At 38.4% G+C, this 26,459-nt stretch overlaps 1 protein-coding gene across 2 annotated transcripts in view; it reads right to left on the bottom strand.

Annotated features, from left to right (window-relative positions):
• Nucleotides 1–26,459, bottom strand: part of COL9A3 (collagen type IX alpha 3 chain) — a 106,861-nt gene that overhangs the window by 42,357 nt on the left and 38,045 nt on the right. The window contains exons 1-7 of one of the 2 annotated variants that reach the window (XM_074210444.1): nt 16,244–17,696; nt 14,587–14,655; nt 11,335–11,370; nt 9,749–9,820; nt 8,774–8,827; nt 476–511; nt 23–46 (exon numbers count right to left, since the gene is read on the bottom strand). In XM_074210444.1, coding sequence (XP_074066545.1) covers nt 23–46; nt 476–511; nt 8,774–8,827; nt 9,749–9,820; nt 11,335–11,370; nt 14,587–14,655; nt 16,244–16,309 — 357 coding nt within the window. In that variant the 5' untranslated portion in view covers nt 16,310–17,696. Of the gene's footprint in view, nt 1–22; nt 47–475; nt 512–8,773; nt 8,828–9,748; nt 9,821–11,334; nt 11,371–14,586; nt 14,656–16,243; nt 17,697–26,459 lie in introns of those variants that run through there. The other variant, XM_074210443.1, reaches the window with a different exon arrangement.

Below are 26,459 nucleotides of genomic sequence, written 5' to 3'. Positions count from 1 at the left end.
TCTCTAAGTTATTTCTACTTACTGGAGGTCCAGGAAGTCCTTTGCCCTGTAAATAGGAAAGAAAAGCTAGGCATTAATTTAGAATGTAGATGTTGAAAGGTTACATGGTTGCTCATTTAGATCTCTGATAAAATTAGAATTAGGAAATGGTTCTAGTGGATCAAGAGGAAAGATTCAGTGTGGGTCCTCTCCAGGGGCAGGAGATATGCTCTGATGAATTTTCCCAGGAGTAAAAAACAATAGGTCAAGACCATGGACATTTGGCCCTGACAACCAGCCTTTTAGGAAATTCTGGAAGGTACTCTGGAAGGGACCTCTGGAAGGCAACCTCAGAAAGGGACACAATTATCTCTGGATTTTCCGATTACTTAATATATAGTCTCATTACCAAGAAGCTGCTGACAGTGCCTAAGGCTCCCACCAATCTTCCACTGTCTCTTTCCTCAAATCCTTCAGATTAGAAAGAAGTACTTACTCCCAATCCAGGAGGTCCTGGGGGTCCAAGGCTTCCCTGTAGAAAGAAAACATTAGTTGGTGATGGAGTTTCCTCAGATGAAGACTTAGAAACTTTCAAGATAAAAAAATTAACACTCTCAATCTCTAATCTATCTAGCTATGGACAGTGGATAAACTGCTGAAGCTAGAAATCAGGAAGATCTAACTTCAAATCCAGCTGTAAGGTAAAATTTGCTTAGGCAAATCACTTAATTGCTATTACTCTCAGTTTCCTCACTAGTAGAACAGCCATAATAAACCTACTTCCCAAGATTTATTTAAGGATCAAATAAGATAATATTTGTAAAGCACAAGGCCTGATGTATAATAAGCCCTATATAAATATTTATTCTTTTCCCTATTCCTAGGATAAACATATCACATCAGCATTATTTTTTTGTTTTCTAAAAGATTTTCATATTCATTATTCATTTCACTCTCAATTGACAGTCATCTCCATTCAACAAATGAGAAGACTATGTTCTAATTGACTTGCCTGAGATGACATAGTTAATGACAAGTCATGCTATTGAAGTAGGGAAATATTGAACAGAAATATTTTTATAATATACTTATAATGTTTTATAATCCATACTGTAATATATTTATAGTATCTGTTTTATAATCTATTTCCTCTGCATTGACCACATACCTTACTTACATTAACAGTGACATTCACCCCATCCTATGCCCATCCCATAGTCTAAACTATGAGATGAGGTCAATGAACTTTAAGAGTACCTTGCCCCTGCCCCCAGGTACAAAACAAGCCCCAATCAAGAAAACAAAGGATACTTTGGCTTTTCTGTGAAAATCACACTTTTCTGCCTTAACCTGAAAGTGTTGTCTTTGAACTGCTACCCCTCATTTACTTTAATTACAGCATCTTCCTTCCCCTTTTAAAGCTCACTCTTCCCTAAATTGAATTATTTGTCTTCCTTTGAGAGAGCAGTCTGCTCTGGGGCACTGTGATTCCCCCAAATAACCTCATATCCTTTCTTTACTACTTATCTCCTGCTTTGGGAGGGAAGCTTGCTCTGGGGGAGCATAATTCCCCACATAAACTCTCTTACTTCTATTCTTTTCCTTATTATTCCTCTTTTCATGGTGGTTTAGGATGCTTAAGCTGTTCAGGCATCAGTGGCTTCCTGCCTTTAGTCTTTCTTTTCCTTAGCTTCTGCTATATTAGATTGATTCAGTGGATAGAGCACTGGTCTTGGAGTCAGAAAGGACAGGAGCTGGAATCTGGCATACTTGACACAAACTAGCTGTGTGACCCTGGGCAAGTCACTTAACCGTGATTGCCTCCCATCCAGGGCCATTTCCAGTTGTCCTGACTCATATCTGGCCACTGGAGATGGCTCTGAAGGAGAAAGTGAGACTGGTGACTTAGCACAGTTCCCCTCACTCAAATCCAATTCATGTACTTGTCCATGGCATCACCTCTCTGATGTTATGGTCTTCTTGGAGAACAAAGGATAAAGATCATCATCATTAAACTATATATATATACCACAGCAATACTTAAATAAATCTTTTTGTCCCTAAAATTTCTACTGTCAGAGTCAGTCTTTTACATGAATTCTTTCATGTTCTGCCTGAATCTTTAGTGAGTTACATTTTTCCTGGGCAACACTATGTTATGAAATGTTAGTGAGACGTCACAATTAGTGACAAAGGTAAGCCTAGAACCTAGAATTCTTGAATTCCAGGCTTTTTTCCTTATCTTGCAATTTCTCTATTCAGTAAAATTTGGAGCTTAGCCCTCAATGTAAGTGTTCTCAGTTCATTTCTTCCTTGTCTGCTTGCTAAACCTGGAAGCCCAAACTATAATTTGGAGAGCAATTAGCTCTTGTAATTTCTGCCCTGACATTAAAGATCACTGTCAAAGTCTCATATGTTTAGTGGTCAACTTTAACCACAAAGTTAAACAGGTACATAATTTCAACTCTTGCTTCTTATAGTTCGCTAACTTGGGGAAAGACTTTGGGAGAAGCTAATTTCCCATTTGCTGAAAATAGAGCTCTAGAAGGATATAGAGAGATGATTTCTGAATACCCCTTCCATCTCAAGGATTTCCTATTGGTCAGAGAGGGCACAAAGCAAGAAGGTGATCAGAAATCACATCTTGAATGAATGAATGAATGAATGGTAGTGGAACTTAGATAATGTTTTTTCTTTTATCTTATTGACTATAAGCTAGATGAAGGCAAGCTCTATGTTTTAGCTAAACTTTGCAACTCATCCCCACTCCCAGCACAAAGCAGTGTTTTGCCCATGGTAGGCACTTCATAAATGTCTGCTAAACAATTGAATAAAAATCTAAAACCATTCACATGTTTAGCAACCTGGGATACGTCTCCTATGTCTGCCCAGACAATCCCTTGCACAGATGGCTCCTCTCACCTGCCATCTGATGCATTCCTACTCACCCACCCCATCCTAATCCTGCCCCAGTATTGGATTTACATTTGGAATTCTACCATAGAATCAAGGAAGTCATTCTCATTGCACATTGTCCATGACACCCCTTAATGGTTCCATTCAGGGGCATTCTGGTCATATGTTCTTCACTAGATCAAACTGCCATCCAAGTAGTGGTGGTGAAGGGTGGTATGGAGTAGGGGGAAACAGCATAGGGCCAATGGAGCAAGGAGAAGGGAAAAGGGGAGATTAAGAAGGTAGCCTCTTAACTAGAAGGGAAGAAAAATTATTTTCATCTGGACACACATTAACTGCAAGTTTGGACCTGATTGGGAATTCCTGCTGTGAGTAAGGGAAAGAAATCCCATAGAGAGCCCTTGTGGTGATATTAGAAGGAATTAGATTTATTTGTAAAGGAAATTAGTCCAATTAATGCTTCCTGACAACCCAGAATGGAAGGCAGGAAGCAGGGCAACTCAAGCAGGTAATTAGAATAAGGTTTGCTTTCTTCCTTTCATGTGTCAGTTAAAGTGCAAGTAAGAAAGTGTATACATGAGCTGTGTGTGTGTGTGTGTGTGTGTGTGTGTGTGTGTGTGTGTGTGTGAAATTAGTGTGTATTTGTGCTTCTGGGAAGTCTATTGGTTCCCTAGCCATGCTTTTGTCAAAGCTCGATCAGTACAGAGGGTACATGGGCTCCTCAACAAGTCCCTGATTCCTATCTAAGAAGCTTCCCTTCAGGGGCAGCTAGGTGGCGCAGTGGATAGACTCAGGAGGACCCGAGTTCAAATTTGACCTCAGATACTTAAAAAATTGCCTAGCTGTGTGACCTTGGGCAAGTCACCTAATCCCATTACCTTAAATGAATAATTTTTTTTAAAAAGCGTCCCTTCAAGCAGTTTATGACTAAGGAAGAGATAGAGAACATCACTAAAAACAAACTAGATGATTTCGATTACATTAAATTAAAAAACTTTTGCACAGACAAAACCACTGTAACCAAGATCAAAAGAAATGTAGTAAACTGGGAAACAATCTTTACAACTAATGTTTCTGACAAAGGATTCACTGAGTCATATTTTTTTTGTTTTTTTTTGGGGGGGGTTGCAAGGCAGTGGGGTTAAAATGGCTTGCCCAAGGCCATACAGCTAGGTAATTCCTGAGTCATATTTTAAAAAAAGGCCATTTCCCAATTGACAGATGGTCAAAGGAGATGCAAAGGCAATTTACGGATGAGGAAATCAAAGCAATCCATAGTCATATGAAAAATTGCTCTAAATCATTACTTATTAGAGAAATGCAAATTAAAGCTTCTCTGAGGTACCACCTCACACCTCTCAGACTGGCCAATATGACCAGAAAGGATAATGATCATTGTTGGAAGCCTTGTGGGAAATCTGGGACACTATTACATTGTTGGTGGAGCTGTGAACTCATCCAACCTTTCTGTAGCAATCTGTAATTATACCCAAAGGTCATAAAAATGTTCATACCCTTTGATCTAGCAATACCACTACTGGGTCTGTACCCTGAAGAGATCATGCAAAAGGGTAAAAACATCACTTGTACAAAAATATTCATAGCAGCCCTGTTTGTGGTGGCAAAAAATTGGAAATTAAGTGAATGTCCTTCAATTGGGGAATGGCTTAGCAAACTGTGGTATATGTATGTCATGGAACACTTTTGTTCTATTAGAAACCAGGAGGGATGGGAATACAGGGAAGCCTGGAGGGATTTGCATGAACTGATGCTGAGTGAGATGAGCAGAACCAGAAAAACACTGTACACCCTAACAGCAACATGGGAGTGATGATCAGCCTTGATGGACTTGCTCATTCCATCAGTGCAACAATCAGGGACAATTTGGGGCTTTCTGCAATGGAGAATGCCATCTGTATCCAGAGAAAGAGCTGTGGAGTTTGAATAAAGACCAACAATTATTACCTTAAATTTAGAAAGAAAACCTGCTATCTTATTGTCTGATCTTGCTATCTCTTATACTTGATGTTCCTTCCTTACAGATATGATTTCTCTCTCATCACCCTCAATTTGGATCAATGTATACAATGGAAACAATGTAAAGACTGACAAATTGCCTTCTGTGGGGGTGTGGGGGGAGGGAAGTAAGATTAGGGGAAAAATTGTAAAACTCAAAATAAATAAAATCTTTAATAACAAAAAAAAAGCTTCCCTTCAACCCTGCACTTCCCCATAAGCTATGAAAGGGAGACATGACTTTCTGTTTCTTCGGTATTCCTATTTCTAAATGGGACTTTATTTGTTCTACACTGACTCCAGAACTCTCATCCCCAACTATCCTCCGCCCACAGCCTCCCACCCCAAATGACAAAAGAAAATGATTGTCTCTGTTGACTTCCCAGACTCCAGAGTTCCCAGACCTCTTTTCCAAGCTCTTCTTTCAAAACTTACTTGTAACTAATTCCTCCACTATCACTTCCCAGTCCTAGGCCACTCTCCCCCTACTCCTTGCATCATAAGTGGGAGGATCTCTAATTTCCATATGTGAAAATTAAGACCCAGGGTGACATAAGTAAGCATTAACAATGGGATTTGAACCCAAATCCTATGACTCTAGAGTCAGTCCTGGATCCATTTGCCATGCTGCCTGCAATCTGGTTGCTGAACTCCTTTCAGCTTGAAATTCAAATTCATTTGATGCTTTTTAGCATTGTTCTTCCAGCACTTGGAGGAACAATGTTCCAGTGAACTCCCAGAGGAAATTACCTCTACCAGCACAAGTGAGCATCTTCTCTGCAATTTATATTCTTAGAGATTTTCATAGAGTCCTGAGGTGAAATGACTTGCCCAGGCCTTAGAGCTTGTCTTGAATGGATCATCTCATTCTTTACCTATCTTTGTTCTCCCCAAATTTTGACTAATTCCAAGGAGAAAAAGTTCCAACAGTTAAGTCAATTAAGATGAGTAACATTCTAAGCAAATTCAGTCTATGAAAAGTCAAATTTACAGAGCAGGGGAATTAGGAAACCTCTTTAAAAGAGTTCTATTAAAGAGCAGTATCCCTAGTACACAATTTTTTTGTTAGTGTATGGGACATTTTCACTGCCTGAGATATAAAACTTATAGGGATAGGGAATAGACCTCTGATTTCAATGGTATTATACCAGTGAACTCCCAGAGGAAATTCCATCTGCCAGTACAGTGAGCATCTTCTCTCCAATTTATATTCTTAGAGATTTGACTAGAGTCCTGAAGTGAAGTGACTTGCCCAGGGTCACACAACATATGTCACTCAATAAAAAAAATATATATATGCATATATATATAATATATATATATATATATATATATATATATATTTGACAGATAACTCATTGGACAGGATGACTGAGGGATAAAGATCCTTGTGGTTAAAGTTAGAAACCCTAAGCATAAAGATAAAACATTTATAAGACAATACAAATTAATAAGGAAATAAGGTTTAATTTGCAAAAAAAAAAATTCTATTATTTATTTCTACTAATTAAATATTAAAGAATTAATATTCTATTAATTTTTAGTGCACATGGGACAGATAAGACTTGAAAATTATGACTCTTTAATATCCTTTGGATGCATTAAGCCTTCGGCAACTTCACTTACAACAAGTTATTTTGGGGTTACTGAGAGCATCATTTTTTTTGTCATTTAAATATTTATTTTTAATATAGAAGCAGTGTGGCATAGTGAATAGAGAGCTGACCTCAGAGCACGGAAGACCTAGGCTCAAGTCCACCTGTACCACCCAAGGACCTTGATGATATGGGAAAGACCTGATTCTAAAAGGTCAAGGTCTCCAGATTTTTTCTTACTTTGTTAGGCCACTGTATTTACATGGCATAGCAAAATATGGTATCTTTGCATAACATCCTCTCCCTTTATTCAGTCTTATGTAAAAGTCATGACCCTTAAATGGAAAGTAATATGCCTGAAATATCACTTTCTTGAGGTATCATGGTTTTTTCTAAAGAAGGATGACACACCCTAATTTTGTGACCCTGGGCAAGTCCCTTAATTTCTTAAGGCCCTAGGCAACTCTTTATAGCAGGGGTGAGAATGTTCTGCCCCTTGGGTTGTATAAGGTTTTAGGGATGAAATAATTAACTATTTGATCAAATATAGCAGGCAAATAATGTTATAAATATCCAAATGGCCCTTGGCAGAAAAAAAGGTTACCCACCCCTGCTCTAAGGGTTGCTGGGAGGTTGCTGGCCTGTATGGGTAGAGGGAATCTCCTCACCTGGAAGTTCCCAGTAATAGTGAAATCACAGGTCCAGAACTAAACTTTAAAAATGTGTATTATTTTTTTTTTAATTAGCTCTGAGTATTTCTATCTGGTGTTGCCACTGTTGCCTGTTGCTAGTCCTTCTGTAGAAGGAAAATATGTCTAGTTTTTAATATTAAGAAAATGCTATTTGTGCCAGTCTGATTGTTTTTGAGAACTCCTCTCAGCAGCTTGGGTCCTAAGCAGATGATTATTGTTCATCACTGTTAAATGTAAATTCACCAAGGTAAGAGCAACTTTGCTCACCCCACCCCACCTCCAGCTTCCAGGCTTTTCCTGACCTCAATCACATAGAGGGGTGGGATTTCCCCTTTGCCCAAATTCTCCTGACTCTCTTATGCCCTGGGAGTGGGTAAGACTATAAAAATCTGGGTTAAACTTTCCTCATGACTCAACTCATTCAAGTCTTAACACAGCCAACTGCTCTGGGAGTTTTCCCTTCACTTTTTTCTTCAGGTACCTTGCCTAGACCTTTGTTATTCATCCTGTCCTCAAACCATTTACTATCTGACCAGATAAAATTTATAATCTATAAACTTTGCTGGCTTATGAAATAAAAATCCTGAGCTTTTATACCTCTAGGGCCAGTCTTAGTTTGTCTTCAAAAGGACTGTCATCTTTATGATAGCCACATCAGTTTCTCCCACAATACTTCTTTTTTGGTACCTATTCCTTATTTAAGTTGAGGAACAACTGTAGTCACTGCATAAAGATGAATGGAAGAAACAGGAATAGAACTGTGACCCTGCCAACCAGCAGCTGGTGGGAGCTCTAGGAGACCTACAAGCTGAACCTTTCCTATTCCCATTCTCCAAGTTTATACACTGATTATTTCTGGGAAGCAGAGAAGAAACAAAGCAAAACCCAGCTTTGCTTGTCCGGAGACACTGAATACTTCATCAGAAAGTCAAGTGGAGGGTGTAAGCCAATAAAAACAAGACTTAAACGGTCAGGACTAAGAACATGACTTTTATACACAATGGCTACAGAGAAATGTACAGAAGTAAGTAACTGGGCCCAGAGGGAGAATTCTAGATAGAACTAAGTCTGGTTAAATCTTCTCATTAGGTACAAGATCAAGTGTCCAACTAACAGCTCTGCAAGGCTATGAGGGCAAACTTTTCTCCATTTTCTACTCCAAGAGATCCTCCTTTCTGCCCACCTTTATGTTCCCTTTCTTGTTTCCTTTCTTCTTTGACTTGGGCCTCCTCTGAGCTAAAAAAGACCCTGAAAATCATAAAAAAGGCAACCACAACTATTCCTTCTTGCCTACCTCTCTGAGTTGTTATTAGAAACGTACTTTGTATATCTTGACATTGTTAATTTTATTCCCAAACCCTGCAACAAAATAAACTGAAGCCTGACCCTTTATAAATATTCTGGGATTCACAGAGTCAGGGAATAGCTCAAAGTTTTCATGAATAATTAAGAATGAGATTACCTCTTCTCTGCCCCAGGGATGGTGCCCTAGAACTACTTCTGTCCTCCTCATTCCCTCCCACCAAACAAACAGATAGGAAAAAAGAAGGCCATATAGACATTTCAGGAACTTACCCTTTCTCCAGGCGGGCCTTTGGGACCAGGGGGCCCATCCTGACCTGTCAGACCCTAAGGAAAAGGCAAAAAAGAGGAGTAATTTGGAGAGTACTATGGTACATAACAAGGAGCAAGAGGGACAGTCTACTACATTATTATTTTAAAATCTCCAAATAGCAGGAAGAAAAAGTAGCTCCTACCCAATATTTCTGACTCTTTGGCAATTTAAACAAATAGAACCAAACTTAAAGTTTTTCTGATCAGGCCCATCATAACCTCATTATAATAAGTGGAGTGGTACTGGGGGGAAAGGAGAGAAGAGGGCAATTTTTGCCCTTATATAAACACACAAAACACATACACAAATATGTTCTTAGTTTTCCATCAATAGGCTCTCTGGGAACAGGTAGAAGTGCAAAGACAAACACTGCTTGCCTTTAGGGACTTATAGTTCCTTTTGCAACTAAAAAACAAAGTTATGAGAGGAAGTATTTTAATATCAATGGTGAAATGGTGCAAGGGTGGACAGGGAAAGGAAGAAAGAGGAGTGAATAAAAGAGGCCTGGCTTGGGCACCTATCTAAGCCCTACATTTAGAGCTAGAATGGACCTTTGAAACCTTGGTCTCTGGATAATTAAGAGTTGGCTCAGTTTTAAACTTTCTAAGGAGAGGAACATCATGGTGCTTCTTTGTCCTGCCAACAATCTGCCTAGCAATCACAAATCAGTGGTTATTTGGGTTACAGCCCAAACAACTCTCAAATCTGAAGACTTCCTGTAACTTAGTCCCAGCCTTCCCACATGAATGAGCAATGGCCAAAGAGAAATTATAACTCACTCCTGGATGTTCTGAGAAATCTTGGGATACTAGCAAAGGAACTTTCCATGCAGGGAAAGCCAGCAGTCTTTCCTGGGTCAGAATAGGAATGGAATGTGGAGAGGGGAAATGAGCCCTCCACAAGAACTGGCAAAAGAGAAAAGCTCTGATACTCACATCTACACCTGGCAGCCCAGGCAGCCCAGCTTCTCCAGGCTTCCCTGGTTTCCCTGGGGTTCCTTTGGGGCCCTGTACAAGAAAGAAAGGGATATATGAGAGAGATGGTCTAGTTCCATATGATGTGGCACACACTTGACTCATGGTAGGCACTTAACAAAGGTTTACTGACTTGAATATATTTTCTTTGGAGCTTTCCCTTACCCCATATTTCCTGCAGAGGTTGTTAGGCAAACACCTACTGTCTTTTTAACTCCTAGTCACAGATTATCTCTTCTAGCAAGGACTGCCAGTTAGCTTTCACCTTTCTTGTTCCAAGCCTGTCCCTCAAAACATCATCCTTCCCAAATTAAATGCGTCCCTCCATTATTTTGCCTTCTACAGAGCTATACTTCAAATTCTTCTCCTCTAGAATAGCTTTCCAGAATGCAGGAGGGTCAGAGTCAAAAGAACCAAACTCCGTCTCATTCTGGTCCTGTATCTCTCAATCTTTATATGTCTAACATTCTCCCTTCTCCTTTGAGTCATACTCTTTGAGTCTTTTTTTTTTTAGGTTTTTGTAAGGCAAATGGGGTTAAGTGGCTTGCCCAAGGCCACACAGCTAGGTAATTATTAAGTGTCTGAGGTCACATTTGAACTCAGGTACTCCTGACTCCAGGGCCAGTATTCTATCCACTGTGCCACCTAGTTGCCCCTCTTTGAGTCTTTTTCATGCATGTAGTATCTTTCCATGCTATAACATTCCTAGGGGTGAGAACTAGGTCCCCATTATTTTCTTTTGAATTTATTCATTCTTACCCCTTTCCTCTGGATTGAAGTGCCTAAAGTTGAGCTTTGAACCCAATTGTTCACTGATTTTTAGATCTCAAAGGAAACTGGAAACCTGAACCTGCTGGAAGGTGGGCACATGTTGAACCAGCTCATTCCCTGCCCATAGCAAGGCGTCCCTTTAGCTAAAGAGATTGAAATAACTCATTGCCCCAATAAAAATTTCCCAGTGCTTTTCACTAGGAGAATTTGAGGTCACTCTCCCTTAACTCATCTTAGACAAAAGAAACCACACTGTTCTCCATAATGGATCAGGTAGATAATAGAATGGGATAATAGAATTAAATTAGATAGTATCTGTAAAATCAGTGTCCAACTTATAATATGTTCTATATAAAAACTTAATACCTTTCCCTTCCCAAGGAAATCTCTAGGTCAAAGAAAACAGCAGAATTCATCCAAAAAGTCTCCTGCTCCCTAAGCCCTCCCTTTCTAGATTCTCATCAATCTGCATTCCTATTTTTCTGGCCCCTTTTCTGACTTAGTTCATTTGAGGTTCCTTCTTCTCAAGATACCCAACACCTATTACTTCTGACTTTCCCACCTGGTAGGGGAATAGAAATAGTCAGGTTAAGGAATAGATTGTTCTACCACACTTGGTCTTTCATCAAATGAGATGTCCTTGAGAGCAGATTATCGCCCCCCATCTCAGCTAATATAGCTGAATTCATTCTCCTAACTTGCTCCCTCCCAAAAAAATATTTGTTCCACCAATGCGTAAAGGATCTTGGCCATTCTTTAATTAGGGACACACTTACCGGGGGTCCAGGAAGACCTGGAGGACCAGTTTCACCCTATGATAGGGAAAAAAGCAACAAATGCAAAATGTTAAAGACAGAGCTAGCTCAGCTTCCCTCCCACTTCTACCCATGTGGAATGAAGGTATTTTGGATGCCCAAAGCCACCCTGGGAATTCTACCTAAGCTGCTTCATTGAGGAAAACATTCTGTGTTTAATTCCTATGCATTTTTATTTTCAGAAAAGGGTAGGAAGGATCCTGAAAGATTTCTTGGACAGAGTCCTTCCTAATTAATCCAGAAATAAGAGGCTGGAAGCTCCCTAAACTTATCACAGGTACAGTGGCAAGTTGGGGAGACTATTTGTGGAGAGCTGTTGGCACAGACAGTTCTTTGTTTTCAGGTTCTAGGCTCTTCCCAATGGTTATCCCACTTCTAAGAGAGGATTATGAATTGATTGATGTAGGATTTTTAGCTAGAGGAAGGATATTATTGGAAAACAGAACAGCATGGGAAAAAAAAAGGTCCAGAAACAGAAAGACTAAGGCACTTTTGGTCTAGTTAATTTATTCAATCACTTTAGGAAACAATTTGGGACTAAACCCCTAATGTTATTAAATTGTGTATATTCTTTGACCAAGTGATACCAATGCTGGATATATACCCTAAGGAATGAAGAAAGAGGTAAAGATCCTAAATATACACAAAAATGTTTAGAGTAGTACTTGTACCAAATAACTGGAAATAAAACTAGGTTCATAATTTGGGGAATAATTGGAGAAATAACATGACAAATATGATAGATTCAGAGAGACCTAAGACTTGAATGAACTAATGTAGAGTGAAATGAACATAACTGGTAGCATGATTTATACAATGTCACAATAATGTAAAGGAAAACAACTTTGAAAATCTTTGGAACTCTGATCACATTGACCAATCATGCCTCCAGAGGAAAGCATTTTCCTACCTCTTTTTTTTTTTTGCAAGGCAAATGGAGTTAAGTGGCTTGCCTAAGGCCACACAGCTAGGTAATTAAATGTCTGAGAACGGATTTGAACCCAGGTACTCCTGACTCCAAGGCCAGTGCATTATCTACTAGGCCACTTAGCCACCCCGCCCCCTACCTCTTGATAGAGAGGAATGACACATAGATTCTCAGATATAACCAAGATGTAATGTTATTTGCACATTTTGTTATTAGGAAGTCTTTTATTTGTGCAAGTGGAGTTGGTCAGTAATGTTAGTGATGTTAAAAAAAGGCAGGAAGGCAAAAAGCAACAATTAAACTTTAAAAAATATGTGTATATACAAGAGCAGAAGGAAGTCCTTTTTATAAATTTAGAAAACTGTATATATTAAAGAACTCCCAGGTTTCATATATTATCCTCCTTTTCATTTTTTGTACACTAAAATGTGTATATTTGTTGATACCTTTAAAGTTCACAACAAAAAAATAAAATTCATATTTTAAAAAATGGTCCAAAAAAGCTTCAAGCTATTCCTCTTTTTTTAATACTGTCACTCCAAGTGCCCAAACTCTTCCCTATTCCTCAATGATTGGAAATGTGATAAATGTCAAAGCATACATACTGCTGAAAATATCTGGGTATTCTTGAATGGCTTTCACTAACTTCCTTCTAGTTCTGTCTAGGAGTAGTAACTCATTCCTTGCTTGATGTATAATCAGAACGACAAACTACATAATATGACTTTGGGGATTATTTCCCTCACCTATCCTTATGTCTAAAATGCCACAATTAGAAACCACTACCCAGAATAAAGACAGAATATTATGCTTCAAATATTTATTGGGGATAGGGGCCAGTATAGAAAAGAATAAGGTCATTATAGCCGATATCAGTCATTGATATCTAATGGATTAGTTCTAATGGAAGACTAAGGGTAGAAAGAAGGTAAAAGAAGAAAATATGGGCTTTGGACTAGAGGACTAATTTAGTTAAGAGGCCATTAGCAATATGGCCATTAGAGAAGACTAAAGCTAAGACTAAGAGATGCTACTAGAAGAAATGAAAGAACATAAGACCAAACACAGAGGGAAGTGAAACAAATCCTTTACCTAGCTTACAATTTTGCCAAGGATCATCCAGGATTTGATATGGCAGACTCAAACCTGGTATTCCCAGAAGACCAAGACCCAACTGACCATAGGGACCTTTTATTCATTCCTGCTGAATAAGGCTATTTCAGAATGTGCTTTTCCCTGTCTCCCCTTTCTGATTCCATTTCATCCTGCAATTGGCACTGTCTGTCTCATGTCTCAGTCTGAAAGCTTGAGAGAAATAATCATTTCCCTATTAGACCTGCCTTCTGTACACACAAAATAGGGGCTAGATACAAGTTAGGTCTCTATTCCCTTCTAAAACCACAGGAGTTGCTGTGGTAGGAAAAATTGCCACCTTGAAACCTTCTCCTTGCTCAGTTTAGGAAGCCTGTTTTGTGGCTTTATTAAACTTGGTGGTTTTACTAAAATGGGAAAAACCAAATTCCTTAGTGTTAGATCCAATGTCTGGTTAGCAAAGACTTCTATGAAAAGGCAAAAAGGAGAGAAAGAGGGGAAAGGGGGGAATGTGGAGAGAAAGGATATCTATCTATATATATATATATATATATATATATATATATATATATATATATATATATATATATATATATATATATATATGTGAATATGACACTTTCTGCCTAGCAACCACATCTACCCACAAGCATTTGGACCCTAAAACAAGGTAGTAATTCTTTTCTGAATTCATCAATAAAACATGTGTTTTTTAGCTTCTCCCTGAAATCTCCTAGTAGCAAACACTGGGAACCTTATAAGAAGAATGTATTTCAGTACCCTTGCTCCTCTAACCCCCACCAAGGGAAACAATTTCAGTCTGAAAATTAGCATAAAAAGATCTAGTGTATCTTTTCTTTGGAATTCTCTGGAGATATATGTACTTACCTTTCCCAAAAGCAGTCTTACCCCAACACCCTCTTTCACACTTTCCATGGAACCCCCAAACCTTTAATTCTTCCTCAAGTCAGACAAATACCCCCATAAGTACAAATTTTCCCATTTTAGAAACTTTGTGGCAAGTTTGCCAAGGTTTAGAAAATATTTTCTTTTTACATTTTTTTCCACCTGTAAATTCTTCTTATAGAAAATAATACTTTTTTTCAATATACTACCTAGAAACCCAAGTTAACTCCCCTGCATTCTTTCTCCTTTGACTTCCCACTCACACTCTTCACTCCAAGAATACTTACATCTATGCCGTCTTTTCCAGGAGGTCCAGGAGGTCCTTGAGGTCCAGCAGGGCCCCGGGGTCCTACTTTCTGATAGGAGGAACAGAAAGATGGCATCAAGTAAAGGTCTCCCAAAGATAGATAATTCCCTGTCCCATTCCACTCATACTCCAGCACTGAAGTCATTAGGTCATCTGTTGTTCAGCTAGCCAGTTAGCTAACTAGTATTTATTAAGCTCCTACTGTTTAATGGACATGGTGCTAAGTGTAGAGGGTACAAAGAAAGACAAAGAACAATCCCTACTCTCCAGTAGCTCATGGTCTAATGGAGGACACAACATACAAGAGACTAAGTACAAACAAGTATACTATGGGATAAATGGGGTGGGGGGAGGTAGATGGGGGGGCAGCAGGGAATCTCAGAAGGAAGGCACTAAGATTAAACAGAAATGGAAGATGCTTTTACAGAAGGTGCAATTTAAGCTGAAACTTAAAGGAAGCTAGGGAAACTATTAGGCAAAGAAACAGGAAAACTTTGAGGGGTTGAGAGAATTCTCCATCTCATACTTGGAGCTAAAATAAATGTCCCCATCCCAGAGCAAGATCCTTTAATAGCCCTACCAGGAAAACAAAGTTATCTAAAATGATGAAGGTTCAGCCCCAGCTTATGACTGGCCCCCTGAGACCATCTAAACTCACAGTTGAAACAGGCAAGTAGTTGTGGGGGATGTCTAGAGGCCTGTACAATACCGTCTGTGTACCTGAAAGAGGCCTCTCTGTCAAAGAGGCTGAGGGTGGGATTTTTTTAATTTTTAATTTTTATGCTTTTGGTAAGAGAAAATCTACACCGTGGCATGGGCTCCATGGGGAACCTGGTCCAGCAGAGCAGTTCTGGGAACAAAGAATGCATTGTAAGTCTGGCCTGGAGAGCTGGGGCTCCACACTCGGGGGTTTCTCTAAGAAGAAATGGAGACACAGAGACGCCTGGCAGAGGGACTCTGTCAGACGCTAGGGACTCCCAGGTGACACATGAATTAGAGGACCTTCATTGATGAGGTGGGCACTCATGAGCAGAGTAGAGAAAGATGCCTTGGGAATTTCTTATATGGTGATTTCTGCTGAGATCTCTACTGAAGAGAGAAGGAACGATTCTAATAGTTCCCCTAAATGCTGGTACTTAGAATAAAGTGTGTGCTTAAGAGAGAGGGAGAGAGACAGACAGACAGACACACACACACACACACACACACACACACACACACACACACACAGAGAGAGAGAGACAGACAGACAGACAGACAGACAGACTCAGAGACAGAGACAGACTCAGAGACAGAGAGAGACAGAAAGACAAAGACACAGAGACAGAGATTTAACTCTACTAGCTTGTTTTGCAAATAGGTATGTATGGTTCTAATAGGGTCACCTATTCCCCTCTTTAACAAAATAGCTAGTAGTTGCCTCTGAATTGCTGAATGAAAGGTATCCATTCACATATCATTCCCTCTCTATCACAGATAAGATTCCCAATTCTCTTTTGGATTCTTATTCTTTCATCCTGAACAAATAAAACTGTAAATACCTAATTCCTTACCTCTGTAACTAGGAGGAAAAACAATCTATACCCACGTTAGTTTTTTCTTTGCTTTAATCTCAAAGAAGACAAAATAATGCTTACCTGAGCTAAGGAGGTAGCTACAAATTGACTGAGAAAAAGCAGCATTAGGATAGAGGTTGCAGCCATGACTCCTGCAGAGTTGAGCTGCTGCTGGCAGCCTCCTTTCCTGGTTTCCAGAAGGCTTCTCTCCCTCACTGGCCTGTTGTGCCAGCCTGTCCCCTCAGTGTCCAGACTCACCAGATCTTCAACTAGAGGTTCATAGCCAAGGAGAGCCTTGCTGGGTAGTGGAGGACAGGTTACTGAGGAGGCGGGCTAGGGAAACCAGGGGGCTGGCCAACTCAGTGAGTGACATTGGGCTCTGAAAGGACATGCATTCACACCCTTTCACACAAACACTACTTTGAAAACCCCAACGGGGCCTTTCAGAGCCAAGGGTGGGTCTTCTCCACATAAAGATTGAAGATCAGGAGTGTAAAAATAACCAAATGGAATAACCATAGCAAAAACATCCATGGGGTCTGAATGGAAATTGGAAAGTTTAAAAAAAAAGTCAAGATGATGCCTTTTTTCTTTTGTCAGTCTCAGATAATGTACTTTTCAATTTATATTCTCAGGACACATACTTTTAATCAGAAACTCAATCCCTTAAATAGATTGTCCACTACTTCAGGAGGGCATCGCAGCTGAAATACTTGAGAAAGCCTTGCAGGAGACCAGGTACTTCTCCTGATATGGGCCAGAACAGAGTTGAGACCTTGAGCCCCACCAGATCTCAGGATCTTTGGTGGTAATAAAATTCAGATCTAGGAACATAAAAGTTCCTGATATACCGTTTTATTTTTTTTTCTGAATTTAATATGCACCCACAAAAGGAGAAACTATCTACACAGACAAAGTAGAATGGAAAAGATTCATGAATTTCTATTATAATACAACTGGCTTTGTGTGTGTGCGGGTGTGTGTATGTATATATTCATATATGTAAGAAAATTCATTTAACACATGTTATTTTCAGTGCTATCTAGTTTGTGCTTCCCTCTGAATTTCTTTCTGCTCCCTTTTATTTACTTTTTGATAACATAGAATAGTCCCCTTGTAACTGATTATTATAATATGGATATATTTTAAAATCAGTATTAAAAAAATCAAATTGCAGTATATACATAGAATTCAAAGTAACAACTTACAAATAGATCAATAATATCCTAAGAATCAATACGTTAATAGAATAAGAAACTACAAAAGAAAATCAAAAATACTATCATAATGCTTTCCATGTGCCCAATACTACATGAGCGTTGCAAAAGGCAAAAGACGAGTTGTGAGATGCATTAAACTGTTTCAGTTTCATATGCTTCAAGCTGACTCTTTTAATGCCTGAATAACCTTGGGAATCTTTTATCACTCTTTAGTGCATTTGGCTTAGTTTCTTAAATTATTTTAGATTAGATGCTTACTGTTATCACTTTAAAAGATAATTTAATGAGCTTTTATTTCTTTTTAGTTTTTGCAAGGCAATGGGGTTAAGTGGCTTGCCCAAGGCCACACAGCTAGGTAATTATTAAGTGTCTGAGGCTGGATTTGAACTCAGGTACTCCTGACTCCAGAGCCGGTGCTCTATCCACTGTGCCACCTAGCCGCCCCTTTGATATGTTTTTAAAAATCTTTTATTCATGCTTACAATACTTGTCATGTCCATAAAACTTGGCTATGTATGTTTCAGTTCTGTATAAAACTAGCTTTTTTGGTGTCAGGATGACTTTTGCAAAATCTGGTAAAATGATTAAAGCTGCTTCTCAAATGAAATGTCTTGTGCTTCATTTTCTAATCTAGATCTGCTGGCACACACTCATTTCAGTTTGTAAATCACTACTTTTGCTGATTCTCTGGTTCAGCTCCTTTACTATAGGTTTACTTAGAGTATGATTAGCTTATTCCTTTTGTTATCCTAGGAAAATTTGTCCCCCAAGCACTGTTTGGGATGGAGATCAATCAATAAAAAAAAAGCATACATCATTTACTATGTGCTTTGCACTATTTGGTAACTGGGACACAAAACCAAAACAATACCCATCCTAAAGAAACATCTATATCAGTGGAAGAAACAACATGTACACTTATAAATATACACAAAACATACAAAGTTATTTGGGGTGAGAGGCACTGGCAGTTGGGAGATCAGGTAAGAATTACTGAGAACAGTAGAGCCTAAACTGAGCCCAGAAGAGCTTATCTCCCACCTCTGTACCTATGTACTGTTTTGGGATTTTTTTTTTCATGTTGGACCTGTGATCTTTAGCTCCTTCTCTCAGAATCCCTACTTTCCTTCAAGGGGGTTTCTAAGACTCCCAAAAAGGAAAGGAATATACTTTTGGTATAGAAAATAGACTGAGTGGGGCAGCTAGGTGGCACAGTGGATATATCATCGGCTCTGGAATCAGAAGGACCCGAGTTCAAATTCGACCTCAGACACTTAATAATTACCTAGCTGTGTGGGCTCGGGCAAGCCACTTAACCCCACTGCCTTGCAAAAAAAAAAAGACCCTAAAAAGAGAACAAACTGAGAGAAGACTTGGAGGTGCAATCTTTAAATATCTGATCCAATTCTAGACTGACTTTAATAAAGCCAGAATAAGTGACCTCATACTCTTTGTGTTCATTACTGTTGCTATTATTTTTGTCTCCTTTTGTTTTCTATTTTGATCATACTATTGCTAGCTCTTTCTTCTCTGAAATCCTCCCCTCTCCACCCTAAAAAAGCCCCCGTAACAGAAAGGGTTATGTGCTGCTCAGATTTTTAATTTGGTCACTTGAATCTGTCCCATAATGACATGCATTTTCATCTTTAAATGAGAATTTAATGATTAATATACTTATAACCCGATTATAAACTAGAGATTCATATATTTATAATCCAAAAGATATACAATTACATATATGCATGTATGAAGGAAAAACATCAGCATAGCTAAAGGAAAGCAATAAAAAGAATTACCCAACAGAGGAGGTTCCAATGCCTGGAAATTTGATTAGCTGGGGAAGCCTCTAGAGTTTAGATTGGGAATGAATGGTTCCCTAGCACTCCCTGCCCCAGAACATGACTTGATCAATCATACTTTGGTTCAATGTATTTGGGAAGTTACTTCTTCTTTGAGCATGACAGCTGATAGAGAAGATCTCAACTCTCCACCCTTCATTCACCCTAGATCTGACCTGTCTATGGATTGGGTAAACATCATTTCATGTGGGGAACTCAAGCACTCACCCACAATAAGAGGCAAAATACATATCATCTCATGTGGACAACTCCCACACTCCCATACAGAGACACACACACACATCAACTCCTGTGAGGGATCATGAGTACTCTCTCACCATGAGATACACATCAACTTATGTGGGGAACTCACAAACTCATCCACAGAAATACATAATACAATAGCCTCACTTGTAAAAAGAAAAAACCTTCAGTGTAGAAGATACAAAAGAAGTTATACAACTTAAGAGGCAAGGTCCACAAACAATATCAATATTAAAATGATTGGAGGGTTAGCATAAAAATATATTCAGAGTATCCCATATGGATAGAATGGATAGAATATGAATAAGTAAAGAGACCAAATTGGACTTTTCCTTCCATGTATATCAGTATACTCCCAAAAGACTGCGACTCAGTATATGTCAAATTATAGAAAGGCAGGCCAGTGGAGAAACAAAGGATGTTAGAAAGGGTATTGAAGTCCAGGGCAACAGTCAATGGACATGATGCATATCTAAGTGAAGGGTATGGTCAAGGTATCTACTCTGTAGTTTTGTTAAGTACATGTCCAGTTGGGGGTCTTTGCCATGTCTGAGGATGTTCTTGGCAGACCCAGCATCCATGAGGTCAAGTATTCATCACTGCCTCTCCCAGACACACCAAAGTTCTTTTCCCAATGTGCACACATTCTTTCCAAAAGTACTAACAGATTTTAAGACACTATTTATGCAATAACAGTAGGTTAGGGGGTATTGAGGCATGTTGGGAGCCTGGGTCTCTAAGCTGTTTGACACAGTTATGGCAAGAAGACTCAAGGCAGTCACACTGCCTGATGAAACAACATTTCCTTCTTCAATATATATATAGGGATTCCATGTATACCCATATTTATAGGGCTATTATTGATTGCAAAACTTACTTATCCTAATAGTGGAATGACTATAAAGGAAGGATTTCAGAGAAATTCCTTGAATAAAACAGATTGTGAACTCTGTCCAAATTTTACAGGACTGCCTCTCCCTGAGACATACAAAAGGCTTCAACATTATGAAATCTTTGGAAAATACAGCACTGGGAGTTCCAGAGAGACATCAGAATATATACAGGGAAAACAGATACAAGATGGATCAGATAGAATTCCAGGGAAATTAACAATTTTGCCCCCCTTTATCATACATAGGAATATATGATAAAGATGGTGAGAGAATAGTTAATGTAGGTAACCAATATGTGAACTCTAACAGCCTTAGTTTATTGAGAAAGAATAGAAAGTCATAGAAACCATATACCAACAAGGGCTGAAGGAAAATTGGTTATTGAAGGAGTCAACAGACAGGTGGACAAACATAGCTACCCTCACTATAGGTTGTCAAGGGAGCATATTGAAAAACATTACATATGCGGCACAAAAACATAAAAACATTCCATTAAACAAATTATATCAAAAATTATTATAAGGAAAGTTCTGTTTAATTAATAACTTTACTATGAAGCAACAAACTAGGCAACAGGCAGGTTGAGGTCATCATGGTCTGAGCAGGGACAAGAAAATTAACTACGTGATTGATAATCACACTTGTAACTACTACATGATCAAACTTGTAACTATATGAACTATATGATTAATGATGAAAATTGTATACTTTTGTAACCAAGGAAATGATTTTAGTTTGCTTTTTTTGATATGATTCTGAGACTATAAAAATAAATCTAAGCAGCCTTTACACACTTGTGGACTCAACTCATTTCGCCGACTCTATCCCTCCTGTCAGGTTCCAAGGACCCCATGGAGGCTGGACCCCCACAGAGGCATTTTGTCATTCCCTGTAAAAACTGTGCCATCCTTTCCTTCTGCTATTATTTAGTGTCATGGGAAACATCAGCAATGTGTCTCTTGACCCAGACCTTGGATCCTACTTTTAAATCAGTGCTGCCAAAACCACCTCTTCGGGCGCTATTGTTCTTTAAAAAAGGTGGAGATAACCAACTGAGCTATTTGGGAGTCCACAGAGCCACTACTATTTCTGGACAAAGGTTTTGTAAAATAACTTTAATCTCTCCTACATAATCTGAATCTAATACTCTTCCCAACACATGTATCCCCTTTACAATCAGACTAGATCTGGGCAATATGTGTCCAAAATGATCGGGTAGAATTTTTATTTCGATCCTTGTAGGGACAATTACTATTTTTCCAATTGGCAAGTCCACAGGAGCCATAATATGCAAGTTGTAACCTGCAATCCTTAAGAAGGGAAGTCCTTAATGTGGGCTGTAAGTCCACCATTGTAATGTTGTGCTTTTCAGCCTCTGTGTTTTTATCTGAATATTAGGGGGTTATCATTTGCCTTAATGGGGTTAATCCATTTTTAAGAGGCCTGTTATTGAGTTGTTGTAGGGCCTCAAATAAATTGTCTTTCCAATGAGCATTTGAATTATTACCTAAATTTCTAAGTTTCTCCTTTAAGAACCCATTCATTCTTTATATTAATGCTCAACCTGAGGGTAATAAGGTATATGAGATAGATTCATTTTATATTATAAGTACAGTATTACTCAGTCTCTTTTGCATTAAAATGTGTATGATTATCACTTTGCATCTGTAAAGAGGATCCTTAGTACGAGGTAATGATATCTATAGTTCTACAAGTATTCTTTTATGAAGCATTCCTATAAAGACAGACCACTAGCACTCCAGAGGAAATGTCCACCCAGGTGCACATGTACCCACATCCTCTATCAGAGGTGAGTGGATCTACATAATCTGTTTGCCAAATTTGAGCAGGTAATTTTTCTTGGGTCAGTTCACCTTTAACAGTATGGGCAATAGATCATTCCTTTTCCATCTGACAAATAGAGCATTCAGTTTGAATTTGTTTCACAAGAGAGATCAGAAAAGAAATTTGGACTCCGAGGTGTCCCTCTCGTTTGTACACCCACTCTGCTAGGGCATAATCTTCTCTGTTCCCCTGTTTTTGAAGTATAGCTATTTTTACTAGTTGCTAATAGCTAATACCATGGTCCACATGGGCATTATACTCATGCTCTGGTGTGTCCACTGTGTGAGCATCGACATGAAAAATTGAGATGTTACTAACATGTGACCATTCCCATATAGCTTGCCACAATTCTTTTACTCATTATCCATTATATTATAGGTATTTTTTACCACAAATTCACTTCATGACCTATGGTCAGTTGTTCTACTTCAACCATTTTTCAATAGGCAACTAAAAGCTGCTGTTCAAAGGGAGAATAATTTCCCCTCACCTTTCTGTAGTTTTCTTGACCAGAAGCCAAGGGGCACATTTCCTCCCCCCCTTTTTTTTTTTGCCTGCATAACCTCTCCCATAGACCCTAAATCAAAGGTGGTTTGTATAGCTGCCTTTGCTTCTTGTTTTTTTTTGTTTTTTTTTAGGTTTTTGCAAGGCAAATGGGGTTAAATGGCTTGCCCAAGGCCACACAGCTAGGTAATTATTAAGTGTCTGAGATTGGATTTGAACCCAGGTACTCCTGACTCCAGGGCCAGTGCTTTATCTACTGCTCCACCTAGCCACCTAGCCACCCCCTGCCTTTGCTTCTTAAAAGCCTTTTCTTCCTCTTGTCCCCAGATAAATTCATATTTCTTCTTAGTAACCCAATATAATGGGAGTAATATTTGTCCTAGATGGGGGATATGAGTTCTCCAGTACTTAAATAATTCTATAAATTTTTTTATGCCTCAGTCTTATTAATAGGGGGTAGGAAATTCAGGATTTTCTGCTTAGCTTTGGGAAGTATTTCTCTATGTACCTTATTCCAATATATATTCCTAAAAATTTTACTGCTTGGGCAAGACCTTGTATCTTGTTTGGGTTAATTTCCCATCCTTTACCTTTCATATGCTCTATTAGCCTTTGTAACTGCTCTTGTACATGTCCTGATCCATCCTTTGCATTAAAATATCATTAATGTAATGAGTTATTTGTACTCCAACTACTTTTAATTCATCTAAATGTTCTGCCACTATCCTATGTCAAATTGTAGGACTATGTTTATAGCCCTGTGGCAGTCTGGTGAATGTATATTGTCTTCCCTTCCAGGTAAAAGCAAACTTATTCCACTGGGAGGGGTCTATAGGGAATGGTAAAAACAAAAAAACAAAAAAACCCAAAACATTAGCTAAATCTATCACTACATACCAATGTCCCTGATACTTTTGTATATGTTCACTGCAGCTAGTTATAGTTCTAGAGGGGGAATGACAATGTCACAGGAGGCATTTTTACTTTTCCTACTAACACAACCTTGATGGTCAATGCATGAACTGCAAACTGATAGTGTCCATCAGCTAACTGCAAAGTCATTCCTCTTAATATGTCAATTCCAAATATATACTCAAGAATGGGTACAATCACTACTATATATTCCCTATGAGGTGATAGTATCTGGTCCTCCTAATCCTGTGATTATCAGAGATATCCATTGTTTAAATTTATTAGGGTTCCCATATATTAAAGAGGCCTCTGCTCCAGTGTCAATTAATGCTTTAAACCCAGTAGTAGAACCATTTCCCCAATAAATAGTAATGGTGATATAGGGTCTGTAATCTCATTTCCTTATTTCTGCTCCTTTGGCTTTTTTCCAAATCTCCTTTCAGGTGTTGGAGGCTAGAATATAGCTCTCCAGGAGGTGATGAAGTGGATGGTTACCTTAACCTTCTTCTTTGAATATTCTCTAGTTTCTTTTCTTTGTATAACTTTCTTAACTCACTAGTGGCTTGCCTGTCTATTCTCATTTGTTCCACCTCAGCCCTAAGTAAGGCAGTAAACATGTCTTTCTGAGCTATCTTCTCTATCTCAGGACATTCTTCTCCATTTCTCCCCCAGTTTATTGTCTTGTCCCTAAGGACTAGCACTTTCCATTCTCCCAGGTCTCTTAACTGTAATTTTCTCTTTTAGAGATTTTCTGGCTTCTCCTAATCTTATCTCGTTCCCTTTTTCAATGGGGATTTCTTCTAAATAATTAAATTATTTAGAGGTTCAACTTGTCTTAAGGAATAGGGGAGATCCCTATTCCCAGGAGAGATGGGAATTTAGGGAAGCATGGAAGGATTTGCAGGAATTGATGCTGAGCGAGATAAGCAGAACCAGAGAAAAATTGTACACCCTGACGGCAGTGTAGGAGTGATGATCAATCTTGATGGACTTGCTCATTCCATCAGTGCAACAATCAGGGACAATTTTGAGCTGTCTGCAATTGAAAATACCATATAAAATACCATATAAAATACCATATAAAAATTGTGGAGTTTGAACAAAGACCAAAAAATAAAACCCCATTGTCTTATTATGTAATTTTGCTATCTCTTATACTTTATTTTTTTCCTTAAGTATATGATTTCTCTCTCATCACATTCAACTTAGATCAATGTATACCATGGAAACAATATAAAGACTAACAGACTGCTTTTTTTTGGGGGGGGTGAGATTAGGGGAAAACCTGTAAAATTTAAAATTAATTAATTAATTAAAAAAATAAAAAAAAATGGCAACGTGGCCCAGAATCTGTTCATGACTCCAAGTGTAGAAAGGGTTACATGCAGGCTTTTAATTTGTTCAGCTTGAATCTATCTCACAATGACTCTCTCTCTCTCATCTTTAAATAAAATTTAGTGATTAAATACTTATAACCCATGCCATATCTGAAAAAATGAGTTATCTCATTCTGTACTTTGCAAATATCACTTCTCTGTCAGGCAGTGGGTAACATGTCTCATTATTAGTCTTGTGGAGTCATGATTGGCCTGGCCCATTTATGACTAAAAAATAAGAGGAAGATCATAATGTAATGCAAATTTCTGAGCAATCATTGTATCATGGAGACCCAGGAAGTTATTCTAGTAATGAATGTTAAACTTAGGACCTCCTGGTAAACCTAATTGCTAATATCCAATGGGAATCTGCTTATACTAAAACCTACATAATAAGTCATAGCACAGAAAATTATTAGCATAATTCAGTTTTTTTAAATAGATTTTTGTAAGGCAATGGGATCAAGTGGCTTTCCCAAGGTCACATAGCTAATTATTAAGTGTCTGAGGCTGGATTTGAACTCAGGTACTCCTGACTCCAGGGCTGGTGCTCTATCCATTGTGCCATGCACTCACCCCTGTTTGTTTGTTTTTTAAAAGAAAAACAGAAAAATAGAGAGTGGCAGTCAAAAAACTTTTTTTTTTTTTTTTTTAGGTTTTTGCAAGGCAAATGGGGTTAAGTGGCTTGCCCAAGGCCACACAGCTAGGTAATTACTAAGTGTCTGAGGTCAGATTTGAGCTCAGGTACTCCTGACTCCAGGGCTGGTGCTTTATCCACTGTGCCACCCAGCTGCCCCCCCAAAAAACTTTTCATTGATTTTTTTTTAAAAAAGGGAACCTCAAGATCTGAAGATAAAGCAGTAACTACATATTGTGACTTTTTTCCCCAAAACTCTTTGGTTCATAGACTAAAGACGTGAAAGAACAAGCTCAAGTTATCTATGCAAATAACTCCCTACAAATTTATTTATATACATATATTTCCACATTTACAATGTTATATATTATGTATATATATATGTATATACCATATATGGAAAAGAGAATGAATCTCTTCTTTTTAAAAATATATTTTATTTTTAATTTATGGAATAAAACAAGTATTTCCATAACAAAGTATAACAAAAAAGATAATCACACACAAAACTGCAAATCTATTATGTACTACTTATATTTATTTTAATTTTTTTGGGTTTTTTAAGGTTTTTGCAAGGCAATGGGGTTAAGTGGCTTGCCCAAGGCCACACAGCTAGGTAATTATTAAGTGTCTGAGGCCAGATTTGAACTCAGGTACTCCTGACTCCAGGGCCAGTGCTCTATCCACTGTGCCACCTAGCTGCTCTATATTTCTTTTAAATATATAATAAAGATATCATTTAAATTTTTTCTTTGCTTCTCCCTCCCTACAGATGGCTATAATTACTCACAAATAGGTATATATAAAA

This window comes from Macrotis lagotis, chromosome 1 (genome assembly GCF_037893015.1).
Source record: "Macrotis lagotis isolate mMagLag1 chromosome 1, bilby.v1.9.chrom.fasta, whole genome shotgun sequence".
Taxonomy (NCBI): Eukaryota; Metazoa; Chordata; class Mammalia; order Peramelemorphia; family Peramelidae; genus Macrotis; species Macrotis lagotis.
Note: the sequence above shows the minus strand (reverse complement) of the source record. Positions and strands in the feature narration are given on the sequence as shown.